Here is a 14,299-nt window from a genome sequence, read left to right as displayed (position 1 = left end):
TCTTGCATGCATGAAATTAGAAACCCAAAATCATGCCTTTAGGGGGGGTAAACATGATTTTACGGTCCATGAACATTCATGAACCGTAAACACCCAACAAAGGGGTTTTGATGCCCCAAAACCCTCCCAATGCTTTGATATTGACCTAGAAACTTGCATAAATGACCTAAGGACCCCAAATCATGAAATGGATGGGAAAGCAACCACTACATGTATAGATCTATACAGGACAGACACTATTACATCCCGACTGCTAACTACAGTCCGAGCCGACTAGGCCTAGGGGTGACGAAACATCACTACACTACGTATGACCGGGAAGGACATCGGATACTCTATTATCACTAAGATTGGTTACATGAGAAATTACATTCGTACCCAAATTAACACAATAAGAATTAAAGGCTAAACTAACTTCCCGAAGTGAATATGTATACATATATTACTAAATTGAAGTTTGTAACACTACTATATCCAGCCGGTAGTAAAACTGCTAAAATAAGATATTCTCTTTTCTCATTTACTTTACATGAATGAAGTCTATAATCTTATTTTCATGATTAACAGTCTCAATGGGAAAACTTTTACACACTCAAAGGATCAAACTTACAAATATGCACATCTGGAAAATATAGGATTTTCAAGGAATTTTACTATTTTCAAACATTAATCACAGCTTTACATTACATGATTGTAAACACTTTTATACAAGCAACGACACTAAATTCTTATGAACTCACCAGCTTTATGCCGATACTCGTTTTCAAAATAACTTGTATTCTCAGGTCGGAATTAGACAAGTACAGATGCAGTTTTTGAGAAGACGGAGCGAATACAAGACTCCTCTTTATTTTTTATTATACTTTTGGTGTCTAACAAACTGTTCATAACATGCTTGTATCGTAATTACTATATTAATGCAATGGTTGTTGTCGCTTGTTTTTACTATTATGCAATTGTGATGATACTGTACATGACGTCCTCCACCCCAGAACGTATTCCGCCGTTCTCGGTTTTGGGGTGTGACACATTCGTCCTTAGTCATTACAAGTTCTCTCTCTAATGATTCCACTGATGTGTATTTTTAATGCACTAGTTTTTATTTATAATTCCTAGTTTATCGCATCTAAACCACACCTTACAGGTAGTAAACCCGATCGAGTATAGTATAGCTTTAATAAGCAAGGATGTCGAACACAAGGGGAACGGTAGTGAATTAATTTAAAATGTTTGATTATAGGCTACACCAAACACACAAAAGCAATGAAGAAAGGTTCTATGGAATTAAATCTCAAACAAACATATAAATAGCAAATCTCGATAAGCTGACCGAAGACAAATCTCTTTAGGTACTTTAATTTAGACAAATTACATCTTGAAATCATAGAAAATTGCACACACAGATTTATGTATTCATGTTCACCGATTTCTAAAATGATTATGTTCATGTTCACTATTACTAATCCTTTAGCAAACAGGTCAATTCAAACAGTGGCCAATTGATTAAACTAACAAGTTTCCTAGTGTTCAGTTCGTATCAAGCAAGACTTGTAATAATAGTTAATCAAATTTGTTAATTTAATTAACTCGTGTATGATTGCTCATCACACATGCTCACACATTAACTTACTTATTTTCTAGTTAACCCTAGGTTCGTGTTCACTAGTACTAGGCATACAATCTTGTTTTCACAAAACTATATGATTCAAGCAATTAAGAAGATGTTCATATAACTCAATATACTTGGTTATAACACATAAGGATCTTTTAACAAGCTTACAAGATAAATTGAACACAAATAAAACAATCCAAATAGCAATTAATCCATAAATAAAGGTTTCATCTAATCATAAACACAAAGCAAATGGTTCTAACACCCAAATCAAAAAGTAATTGCATATAGAATCATAATGGAATGCTAAACATATTCAAGTTAACAAACTACATGATTACCAACATGAATCATCTCTCCAATCCTTCAAATCTTCGATCCATATCAGCTTAACGTCCTTCCGACCGCCTTCTAGACCCTAAAAACGGCTTCTTGGGGGTTTATAATCGCAAGAATCAATCTAGGGTTTAAGATCTCTTCAAGGCTAATTTTCGGCTTTATTTATACTTTTCAGCATCAACTCAACGAGTTTCGACACCAACTCGGTGATTTCTTCATTAAAATCCCGTATTCCCCAAGTCAGCGTCAAGTATCGCAAAAAGCTTCTGATCAACTCGTCGAGTTGGAGGACCCAACTCGACGAGTTCGTTTGGAATCAACATTTTCTCAAAACACGAAAGTCGTCTGAAATTGTGTCTAGTTTTCACAAAATTTTGAATCTCGTCAATCGGAGTTACGAGTCATGCGATATGATCAAAACACTGACTAGGAGTCAAGTTGTCCGGCAACATCCTTTTTGCGTCTTTTTAGCTATTTTCTCCTTCTTTTGCATTCCAACTCCCATTTTAACTGTAATTTAACATTTCAAAGAGTATTAGGTATCTTTAGTTCTAAATAGCATAAAAACATAGTATAAAATAATAATAAAACATCATATATATATATATATATATATATATGCATAAAATAGACGTTATCAAACTATCCCACACTAGCATTTTGCTTGCCTAAGCAAAACTGATTTTATTATTATCATATCAAGACTTTAGCTACCAACATCGCATAAGACAATCCATTTTGAGTCTCTCCCTTACTTCAAGATCGCAATGCATTAATTTGTGTCTAAATTTTCCTAAAAACCTCTCTAATCCTAAATACTCACAATCTTCATGAAAACTTGCCCACTTCTTTTGAACAACGCTCATTTTATGCATCCCTCCGAATCCAACCACATAAATCTTTCTTAACCTCAAGGTAATTTTTTATTAAGCTCCTAAGCATACATATAGAAAAATAACCTTAAAAAAATTACAATAAATAATTACTTGGAAAATTGCCTTATTTCTTCGATTTCTTCAAGATCTTCATCCTTTGATAGCTCTTATTCATTCAACATCAACTTTTTTCTTTTCTTTTTTTATTTTATTTTTTTTTTCACAATTTTTTTTTCACTTTTTTTTTCTTTTTTTCATAACTCACTTTTTTCACTCAAAACTAAAAACCTAAGAAAAATATATGCTTAAGCAAGGGAGCTTAATCTTCAACCCTTATTGGTTAGAGATATTAGTCTAATGTGCAATGACTACATAAGCTCTCCTAGATACATTTCTGGTACACGATGCTAAACATATTGCGGCCCTCAAACTAAGGAAGGTCATGTTTTTGTTTCATGATTTCACTAGGATAGGAAAGCCACAAATACACTATAACATATATTGGCTCAAATAAATATTGAAACTCGCATCGGATCGTCCCACACAACGCTATAAACCTAGATCTCAACACAACAATATTTCCACTAGATTCAATTTTAGATTATTGTTTCAAATCTTTCTTATAATTTTTAAATCCTAGTCATTTTTCAAAAAAAATTAATTTATCAGTAAGCTTATATTCCTATATTCGACCCTCTACCCCACACTTATTTGATGCAATGTCCTCATTGCATGCTAAAACAATTAAAGAACATAAATTAAAGAGAGAGAATTGGAACAGACTCCCCTGTGGTAGTAGTGGCGAGATCGAATGGGGTTGCTAAAATTTTCTCTATAAATTGTTGGAAGACTGGAAAGTGGAATTGTTGTTTCTGAATGTGTCGGAAAAAACAATCAAGAACGTCGACTTCTAAAATGTGGTGCAAAAGATTGCAAACTAATGCAATGTATAGTGACCACGACGTGGGAAAGTGTCGACCACGCCGTGTCGTCGAATGAGAAAAATCCATATAGCAATAATAGCATGGCCACGATGTGGTAAGTAGTGGCCACATCGTGGTATCGAAAAAGGCATCCTCCTCTTGCAATAAAAGCTCCCCCCCCCCCCCCCCCCCCGCCCTGCCATGACATAGGAAAGTGTCAACCATGTTGTGGCAGCCGGAATGATACTTCTACCTCGCGTCGAAATAAAACTTCATGGTATGGGAACAACTCTTCCATGCCATAGGAATCAATGTATAGTTGGAGACGCCATTCTTCGGAATAATAATCTCTCCAAATATCGACATGTACCCCACACTTAATAAAAGTCGTGATTCTCGATTGTCAACTTCAAACACTCTGACGACTTTTTTCGCATGACAAATCAGCATTAGACCCCAATTGTTGAAATTTCTGAAAGCATCCGAAGGGAAAAATTCTACAAAGATCTGAAACATCAAGAGAATCAACATGGAAAATAAAAATTTAAACAAACTAAAAAATAAAAATAAAAACTCACTAAAATAACTAGAAATAAAATAGCAAACCAAAATAACTAGAAAGAATATCATGATCACTCATCTTCGTCGAAATCAAGCTACAATTGTTGATTAAATCTCTTACATGCAAGAGGTGGTTTGTGAAAACAAAAACTTTCGGGACTTGTTAGACTATTTCCTTTGTTTTCTTTGCACCATTAACTAAAAAGTAGAACAAGAGTTGACCCAACTAGTCAAGAGTAGCAAGAGTTCGGTCTTCCACTTAACTACCTCGATACGCCTTGCTATACTACGTCTCGTGGATTCAGTTAGACAAATCACAAAAGTAGTAGACTAAACAAGTCAAGAATTCCCTAATCGATTGCAATCTCGAAACCCACGCAAAAAGTAAAACCAAGCAATGCGTATGATCACGAATTCCTGCACATAACAACAAAAACCTTCCCCACAAGTGACATGATATTAACGAAAATAAAAAAAAATAAAATTAAACCTAAAATTAAAAACAAATAACGAATAATCAAAGAAACTAAATTAATTTAAAACTATTCCCCGACAACGGTGCCAAAAACTTGGTGTGTATTTTTAATGCACTAGGTTTTTATTTATAATTCCTAGTTTATCGCATCTAAACCACACCTTACAGGCAGTGAACTCGATCGACTATAATATAACTTTGATAAGCAAGGGTGTCGAACACAAGGGGAACGATAGTAAATTAATTTAAAATGTTTGATTATAGGCTACACAAAACACATAAAAGCAATGAAGAAAGGTTTTATGGAATTAAATCTCAAACAAAAAAATAAATAGCAAATCTCGATAAGTTGACCGAAGACAAATCTCTTTAGGTACTTTGGTTTAGACAAATTACATCTTGAAATCATAGACAATTGCACACACAGATTTACTTATTCATGTTCACCGATTTCTAAAATGATTAGGTTCATGTTCACTATTACTAATCATTTAGCAAACAAGTCAATTCAAACAGTGGCCAATTGATTAAACTAACAAGTTTCCTAGTGTTCAGTTCGTATCAAGAAAGACTTGTAATAATAGTTAATCGAATTTGTTAATTTAATTAACTCATGTATGATTGGTCATCACACATGCTCACACATTAACTTACTTATTTTCTATTTAACCCTAGGTTCATGTTCACTAATATTAGGCATACAATCTTGTCTTCACAAAACTATATGATTCAAGCAATTAAGAAGATGTTCATATAACTCAATATACTTGGTTATTGAAAGAACCCCTTTCTAAACTTTCGTATTTCTGAAAGTCTCAAACTTTCATACTTGAAAATTGTTACTCCAAAACATGCTACATGCATATTCATAAAAACAATATTTTATATTGTTAAAGTGATTACAAACTACTGGATACAAACCGACTATTACAAAGTGTTATATATTACATAACTTCCCAGGATTCTATAGTTTTATACATACGGGAGTACAAAATACAATAGTTTCAAACTATTCAAAAATCTTCTATCAGTATATAACTATACTGGATGCATATCTTCTGCAATTGTTAAACATTGAGAGGGTAAGCGGTGACACTTAGTGAGTTCAATAATAGATATAATATAACGTTATGCCGTATATATACCTCAATATGGCAGAAGCAAAAAGGAACAAGGAACAACAAAGGCATATGTGAATTATGTGACAAACTTTCCATATCAGTCAATGATTTGATTCAAAGATATACAATCAATGAGACATAACAATTTCCATACTTGATATACATCAATAAAGCTTTGGCCCAAATGGCACAGAAGACATACAACTTCGGATTAAAATTTAGGTAGATTTCAGGCTTATAACTCTGTCTAACCTTCTGCCAATGCCGTAGAATAGAAGTCATTCTCTTACGGAGACATGCTCTACATGGCCAGAGGCTACATACCAGTACCAATGTGAATTTAAGTCCTTTCACTGATCACATGGTCAAAGATATTGCTTTGCTATTAAAATAGCGGATAAAAAATAACACAGGAAAATAACCCGAAATAATAACGCTGAAAAGCACATAGCACATATAACACATAACATACAATTGTTCCTATATATTGAAACTCATCGTGAAATAACTAGGGGTTAAAATAGTAATTTGTGCAACACTTCATTACTATAATTGACTTTCTTTAATGAAAACCGAGAGTTTTCTTGAAAACCGGGCCCTGCGAGGGTTGGGCTTCAAACTGAAAAGATAAATTTCTCGGGCTTCTCAGGCACTTCGTAATGTATTTCGGGTGTTGAAAATAATACTGGGGCTTCGGGGGAAGTCAAAATAGTGAAATATGAAATTAGGGGTGAAAAATGGCAAAATCCCATAATTACCCGGGTAATCTCGCAACCCTCCCTTTTATAGGGTGCGAGCTTTGGATCTGAGGGCTGAGAAGCGAACATGCGGTAGCAGATGCGAAGGGCAGGTGGCTCGTGCGAGGCTCGGACACGGCATTGGACACGCGTCGTAATCTCGGTGGACCGTGCTTCGAACGGAAGGAGCAGGCGACACGCGTCGGACACACGTCGGTAGCAGACTTCGGAATCGTCATCAGTTTTGGATACATGGCGCTTCGCGAGCGAGGGTGACATTGCCGAACACCAGCCATGCAAAATTCCTCGGATTTCGAACTTTTCTTGATTTTTGTGCCCCGAATTTTTAAAATCCATAACTTTCGCATATGAACTCCGTTTTGACGTTCTTTATATGCAAGTGTAGGAGGGAATATACTCTACAACTTTCGTTTAGACTTCGTCGGCTAATTTTGATTTTTTTTTAATATTATTATTTTTAATAGACTGGGACTGGTAAATCCATTAAAAATTCATAACTTCTTCATCCGACGTCCGTTTTCGTCTGTCTTTTTACCGTTGTACTACTATTGACGAGACCTTCGATTCTCGTTTAGGTTGTTTCGTCGAAATATCGCTCGATCTTTATTTCGAGTTTTTAGTTGTCTACTGTTATTCTAAAACTTAGAAAATCATAACTTCCTCATACGAAGTTAGATTTTGACGTTCTTTTTATAGAACTTCTTGGTTTAATGAATACTACGACTTTCATATAGATCACTAAGGCTAAAAAGTAGTTTATCGAAAACTCACTTTTTACGTCATTCGGCGTCGTGCCGGTTTTGTCGCGAATCTTCGATTGGTCATAACTTCTTCGTTATAACTCGGATTTCGATGAGGTTTTCGCCTAAATGTTTCTAATGAGATTCTTTACAACTTTCAATAATAAAATTTTACATATTTCAAATTTTATATTTTCTTTAAATTTCGATATTTGCCTTTTGATTGGAATCTCATAAGACTTCCAATATTTTCGAGTGATTCTAAACATAGTTTTACTTCAATTCTAGTAAAAACTATCTGTTAGAACTCAATTACTCAAATTCACAAAATATTTCGTAAAATTATTCATTACAAAACACGATTTCAAAACGTATATGTTACAAATACCTCATCCTTTTGAGGATTTCGTCCCCGAAATTACATCGATTAAAATAAATGGGGATATTTTGCTTTTATCTCATTCTTATTTTCCCAAGTATAATTTGGGCCTCGATGGTGTTTCCACTTGAAAAGCACCAACTTTACTTCTTTATTACGTAGATTAGTTGTTCTTTCATTCACGATCTCTTCAGGCTCTTCTACATATCTTAACTTATTATCCAATTTCACCTCGGATAATCGAACTGTCTCATCATAGATGCTCAAGCATTTATGCAGATAGCTCACATGAAACACATCATGAATACCTGCCAAATCTTCCGGCAATTCCAAGCGGTATGCTTGTTTACCAATTCTCTGGATGATTTTGAAAGGACCAACAAATCTAGGGCTTAGTTTTACTTTCTTCCCAAATCGCATAATGCCTTTCCACGGGGATACTTTTAGCATTACGAAATCACTTACCTGGAATTCTATGGGTCATCTCCTCTTTTTTGTACAGGACTTCTGTCGATCCTGGGCCGCTTTCATTCTTTCTCGTACAATTTGAATCTTGTCGGTGGTGTCTTGAATCATTTCAGGGCCTCCAAGGATATTTTGTCCTATTTATCGCCAACATAATAGCGTACGACATTTGCGACCATATAATGCTTCATATGGTGGCATAAAATGCAAAATAAATGGAAAATCCAAAAATTCTTTTTTTAAATATTATTTTCGGAACTTGAATTAACTAAAAAAAATAAAAAATAAAATAAAAATAAATAAAAAAATGCGTCTCACGGTCTCACAAAATTAGGTCATCTCACATGAACCTAACCCTATATATATATATATATATATATATATATATATATATATATATATATCGGGCAGGGCGTGATGAGTGTATTGTATGCTATTTGTCTTAGTGATTATTGCATGTGTTTATGTGTCTATATGTATACTGGGCGGGTCCTGATGAATGTGATGAGGCGGGGCCCATCTCATATTATTGACATATCTGTTCCGAGCGGGATCGATGTTGGGCGGGGCCTGATGGGTGTTGGGCATGGCCCATTGTATGCTTGATATGTATGGTATGAGTTATCTTGGGGAACTCACTAAGCTTCATGCTTACGTTTTTCAGGTACTTCCGAATCGAAGGGGAAGAGCTCAAGATGATCGCATTGCACACACCATATTGTTCTGCATTGTATTTGACTTTGATGTCTTCGGATGATTATTGACATACTCCGATTTCATTATGGTTTATGAAAACATTTTGGATGATGGTTTTATTATTATTAAGATGAAATTTTGGTCTTAAATTTTGGAATGTTACATATATAGCTTATATCACAAAACGATTATTAAATGACTATGAAACCAAAAGCTCTTAAGACATATTCAAGGAAGCTCACTATTCCGCACTAATTCTTAAGGATTGATATAAGACATGCCTAACTGTTAATCACAAATCGATTATGTAAATGATTATGATAGCATCCTGTTTAGAATTATATCATATCACAATATTGTACATTGGAATATCCATCCGGTTATAGTTGGGATTATGTTGGGTTTATGACATTTTTATTTGATGAAACTATGAATTATAATAGGTGACACTGTTAACAAGGATTAAGAATCATGTCGATATCCTTTCTAGACAAAGTTAACCTCAATATGTGGTTAACACCTACCACTTACTGATTATACCTTGCTCACCAAGGTACCGGTGAGATAATCTACCTCAAGCACATAGATACGCATGAAGGAATTGGGGAAAACAGAAGACAAAAAATATAATTTGAAAGAATACTTTTAATTGCGAAACTTAGAACTTAAAACTTAAATTTAGATCAAACTACAGGAGCTTATTTATACGTAACACTAAAAGAAACCTAATGAAATACGTCTACTGCAAAACAGAATCTTTAACATATACCAAAACTAAAATATGACAGTTTTTCTGAAAATATCGTTGGCACAAAATTGTCCCAGTTTTTAGATTATCCAACATATTCCCCTTAATTCAGAAACTGCATCATCTTGATTCCTAAGCATCATCTTCTTATCTTCACACTTGACTTTTCCTAATGATTTACTCAACGTTTCTTTCTTTCCAGTAATATACCTTCTAACATAAACCAAACCACAATCTGATACCTTTAATGTTCCTCAAAATGTGATTTATCTCCTCTACAAAAATTTTGGATATCTTTACAACTATAAGAGTGTTTCTCGAGATAACAATATGCATTCTATCATCTTTTGTCTTATTTCATTCCTTTCTTTTATAACATTTAGCTTTCAAACACTATTTATTCTGGTCGCATCGGTTATTTGTTTGGTTTATCAATTTTTTTGGTTCTTTCATTTTTTTCTTTTCCTATAATAGCAACATACTTTCAAAAGTATGGTTGGTGAGGAATCATATCTGATAGGAAACAATTTGTTTCTTTTCTTTTTATAATGAAAACATACTTTCATCCATTTATATACAGATAACATATTAATAAACTTAAAATTCAAACACTGTTTAAAGGCAAATACTTAAAAAGTTTATAATTTGAAAATTTTAGGTTCGGAAAGTTTAGTATGTGACCATTACTTTCCTATTTTAATATATAATTGTTTTCTTATATGTATTTATTTCTCTTATATTACAATATAGTTTAAATTTCATATAATTACATTTCCATGAATATTTTCATTTTTTAAAACTATATTCATAATTTTATTGCATTATACAAAATCATAATTTTCTAACATATCTCCAAATACAAATTCTAGATATTCAAACCATTATGATTTTGTAGTTTCAACCTACTATATCATTATCAAATTACAGATAAAACAACTACATTTATAAATTATTTAATTTTTTTTATTACTATTGGTCAATAGTTAACTTATAATTTAATTAAAATTAATTTTATCTTTTTCATTCATGGTGTCCATAAGTAATAACCTAGTTACACTTAAAATACAATTAATAAAACAAATCAACAACAGCTAATTAATTCTATTTAAAAGAATAGATTTTTTTTGTGTATGTTTATGAATATGCAACTGAATTCAGTATTTTGGTTTATTTAAAATTATACAAATGGTCCTTGAGGTTTGTTATATATTGTAGGTTTGGTTCAAAAGTAAATTGGTTTTTTTCTGATGTCGGAAGGACTATTCATGCAAGGTTTCTTCCATAGTTGTCTTCAAAGTACGTTACATTGGAAACCATAAGACCAATTATTTTGGCTTTTTTTTTTTTTTGTAAATACAAGTCCTCCAATAAACGAACATTGCCGGGAATCATACCCGCTGTCAGATATCCTAACCGACTGGACGACAATTGATCATATGTAACGCCTTCATAAACACCAACCAAATCTTCTTTTTGTCGGATACATACGATGCCAGTCAATTTTGGGCTTATGGCTACTCCATTAACGACTGTGAAAGCTCCCATTTTAGGGAAAATTAGTGATAATAATATCCTGTCTGTTTCCAAATTCTCCCGCAATTCCATCAACAGGTATCCTCCAAGAACCCTGAAGGAAGCTTTCATTTCTCTTGCAAACAATCTCATTGACCACGACACAGGTTGCAACAATTGTTTCGATACTGCTTATTCTTTGATCCTTGAGCGGTGTTCCACACAAGAATCTTTGTCGCAAATCAAACAAGTCCATGCCCATGTGTTGAAATCTTATTATGTAGTAGACACAACGTTTTTAAGTACTAAGCTTGTGGTTGCTTATGGGAAATGTGGGTCTTCATTGGATGCTCATAAAGTGTTTGACAAAATGACTGAAAGAAGTATTTTCACTTGGAATGCTATGATTGGATCTCATATGACAAATGGAGAACATATTGAGGCCATTGAGTTGTTTTTGAATATGAATGCGTTAGGAGTTCATGCTGATGCTAGTACTTTTACTTCGATTCTTAAGGCTTGTGGGGAGCTTGAAGATCGTTGTTATGGGGTTCAAGTTCATGGAATGGCTACAAAATTGGAGTTTCTTTGTAACCTGTATGTAAGCAATTCATTGTTGGGAATGTATGCAAAATGCAATGATTCAAATTCAGCAATGCTGTTGTTTGAGAAAATGAGTGGGAAAGCAGATGTGGTTTCATGGAATTCGATAATTTCATCTTATTCTGCTTCTGGGAAGACTGTGGAGGCTTTGAGATTGTTCAGAGAAATGCAGATAACAGGGGTTGTGCCAAACACATATACTTTTGTTGCTGTTCTTCAAGCTTGTGAAGATTCTTCATATCTGGTGTTTGGCAAGGAACTTCATGCTTTCCTTTTCAAATCTGACCTTTATCTAGATATGTTTGTGGCCAATGCACTGGTTGTTCTATACACAAAAAGTGGTAAAATGAAAGAAGCTGAAAGGGTTTTCAATGCTATGGATAAAAAGGATAGTATTACTTGGAACTCTTTGTTATCAGGATATGTTCAAAATGGTCTTTATGATGAAGCTATGGCTACATTTCACAGAATGCAGGTTATAGGTCAAAATCCTGATCCATATTCAATTATAAGCATGATATCAACTGTTGGTCATTTGGGGAGCCTGTTGAATGCTCTTGAAGTTCATGCATATGCCATGAAAAACAGGATGGATTCTGATTTGCATGTTTGTAACACACTTATTGATATGTATGCAAAGTGTTGCAAAATGAACTATGCAGAATCCCTTTTCCAGAGAATCCGTTTCAAAGATAACATTTCTTGGAAAACCATCATTTCAGGCTATGCCCAGAATGGATATCATTCAAAGGCATTAACTTTATTTCGTGAATCTCAAATGAAAGGAATTGAAAGTGATTCCATGTTGATTGCAAGCATTCTGCAAGGTTGTATTGAGTTGATGTGTGATTCTGTTGTGAAAGAAATCCATGGTCATATGATACGAAAAGGGTTATATGATATTGCCCTTGAGAATACACTCGTTAATCTATATGGGAAATGTGGATGCATAGATTATGCTTCTCGTGTTTTTGAACTCATTAAGGTAAAGAATCTTGTTTCTTGGACAATCATGGTGAACAATCTTGCACAAAATGGACTTGCAGATGAAGCTGTTGATGTTTTTGTTTCCATGAAAGAAACCGGAATCGAACCTGATTCCATTGCACTACTTAGCTTACTCTCTGCTGTTTCCGATTTATCCACACTAAAAAAAGGGAAAGAGATTCATGGGTATTTAATAAGAAAAGGTTTCATTCTTCAGGGACCAATTTCGAGTTCTCTTGTGGATATGTATTCAGCTTGTGGAGCTTTAGAGGATTCATTTAAAGTGTTTGATTCCATTCCAACCAAAGATTTAGTCATGTGGACAAGCATGATCAATGCATATGGAATGCATGGAATGGGAATGGAATCGGTTCGATTATTTCACCAAATGGTGGCTGAAAAAGTTTACCCTGATCATGTAAGCTTCTTGGCAATTCTTTATGCATGTAGCCATTCATCATTGGTTGATGAAGGAAAAGCTTTTTTCAAATCAATGGTAGATGAATATGCTTTAAATCCATGGCAAGAACATTATACTTGTATGGTTGATCTTTTTGGTCGTGCAAACAACTTAAAAGAAGCAGTTAAGTTCATTGAAAACATGGAAATGAAACCTAATGTTGCCATTTGGCGTTCTCTCATTGGTGCATGCAAGGTACATAATAACATAGAATTAGGAAACTTTGCATCGAAAAAACTTCTTGAGTTGGATTCAGATAGTGTAAAGAATCATGTTCTTGTATCAAATTTCTATGCTTTTTGTGGCCAATGGGATGATGTTGGTGACATAAGAATGAAAATGAGACAAAAGGGTTTTAAGAAAGATCCTGGTTGTAGTTGGATTGAGATTTGGAACAAGATTCATGTTTTTACAGTGAGGGACAAATCTCATCCAGAATCGGATGAAATTTATGACAAATTAGCTCAAATTAATGATACATTAAAGAGGGAAGAGGGGTATTTAGGGGAAGTTTTTAATGGGCATAGTGAAAGATTGGCGATTGCTTATGGATTGCTTAAAACAAGCAAAGGGATGCCAATTCGTGTCACAAAGAACCTTCGTGTTTGTGATGATTGTCATGTTTTCAGTAAGCTAGTTTCAAAGTATTTTGAACGAGAAATTATTGTTAGAGATGCCAATAGATTCCATCATTTTGGGTCTGGAATATGCTCTTGTGGAGACTTTTGGTAATAAAAAAATCGCCATGTCATGCAATTTGGTGGTAAATATTGTTATATTTTTCTGTATCCATCCCACAAATTTTGAGTTGCCTAACGTTGTCCTAAACATGATATGATATTTGAAAAGAGAAATCTTAAGAAAACTTCATAAACTTTGGCTTATTTATGAAAAAGCCATGGCTGAGTTTTTTCTAACAAAAAAGGACATAACTTGTTGGAAAATTTGCAAAATTGGGATTTTGACTGAAATAACAGGTCAATTGGTTGCATTGTCTTTTTTTTTTTTTTTTTTTTTTTTTTTTTTTTTGTTGCAAACAAAAAAC

General features: G+C 33.8%; 1 protein-coding gene across 1 annotated transcript; it reads left to right on the top strand.

Moving 5' to 3' along the window:
- Nucleotides 1-11,033: 11,033 nt before the first annotated feature.
- On the top strand, nucleotides 11,034-14,032 carry OTP86 (Tetratricopeptide repeat (TPR)-like superfamily protein). Its single transcript, XM_079003963.1, has one exon. It carries the CDS (start codon nucleotides 11,182-11,184, stop codon nucleotides 13,984-13,986), a length of 2,805 nt encoding a protein of 934 aa, XP_078860089.1. The 5' UTR covers nucleotides 11,034-11,181; the 3' UTR covers nucleotides 13,987-14,032.
- Nucleotides 14,033-14,299: the final 267 nt, after the last annotated feature.

This window comes from Lactuca serriola, chromosome 5 (assembly GCF_051521515.1).
Source record: "Lactuca serriola cultivar US96UC23 chromosome 5, Lser_US96UC23_V15, whole genome shotgun sequence".
NCBI lineage: Eukaryota > Viridiplantae > Streptophyta > Magnoliopsida > Asterales > Asteraceae > Lactuca > Lactuca serriola.
Note: the sequence above shows the minus strand (reverse complement) of the source record. Positions and strands in the feature narration are given on the sequence as shown.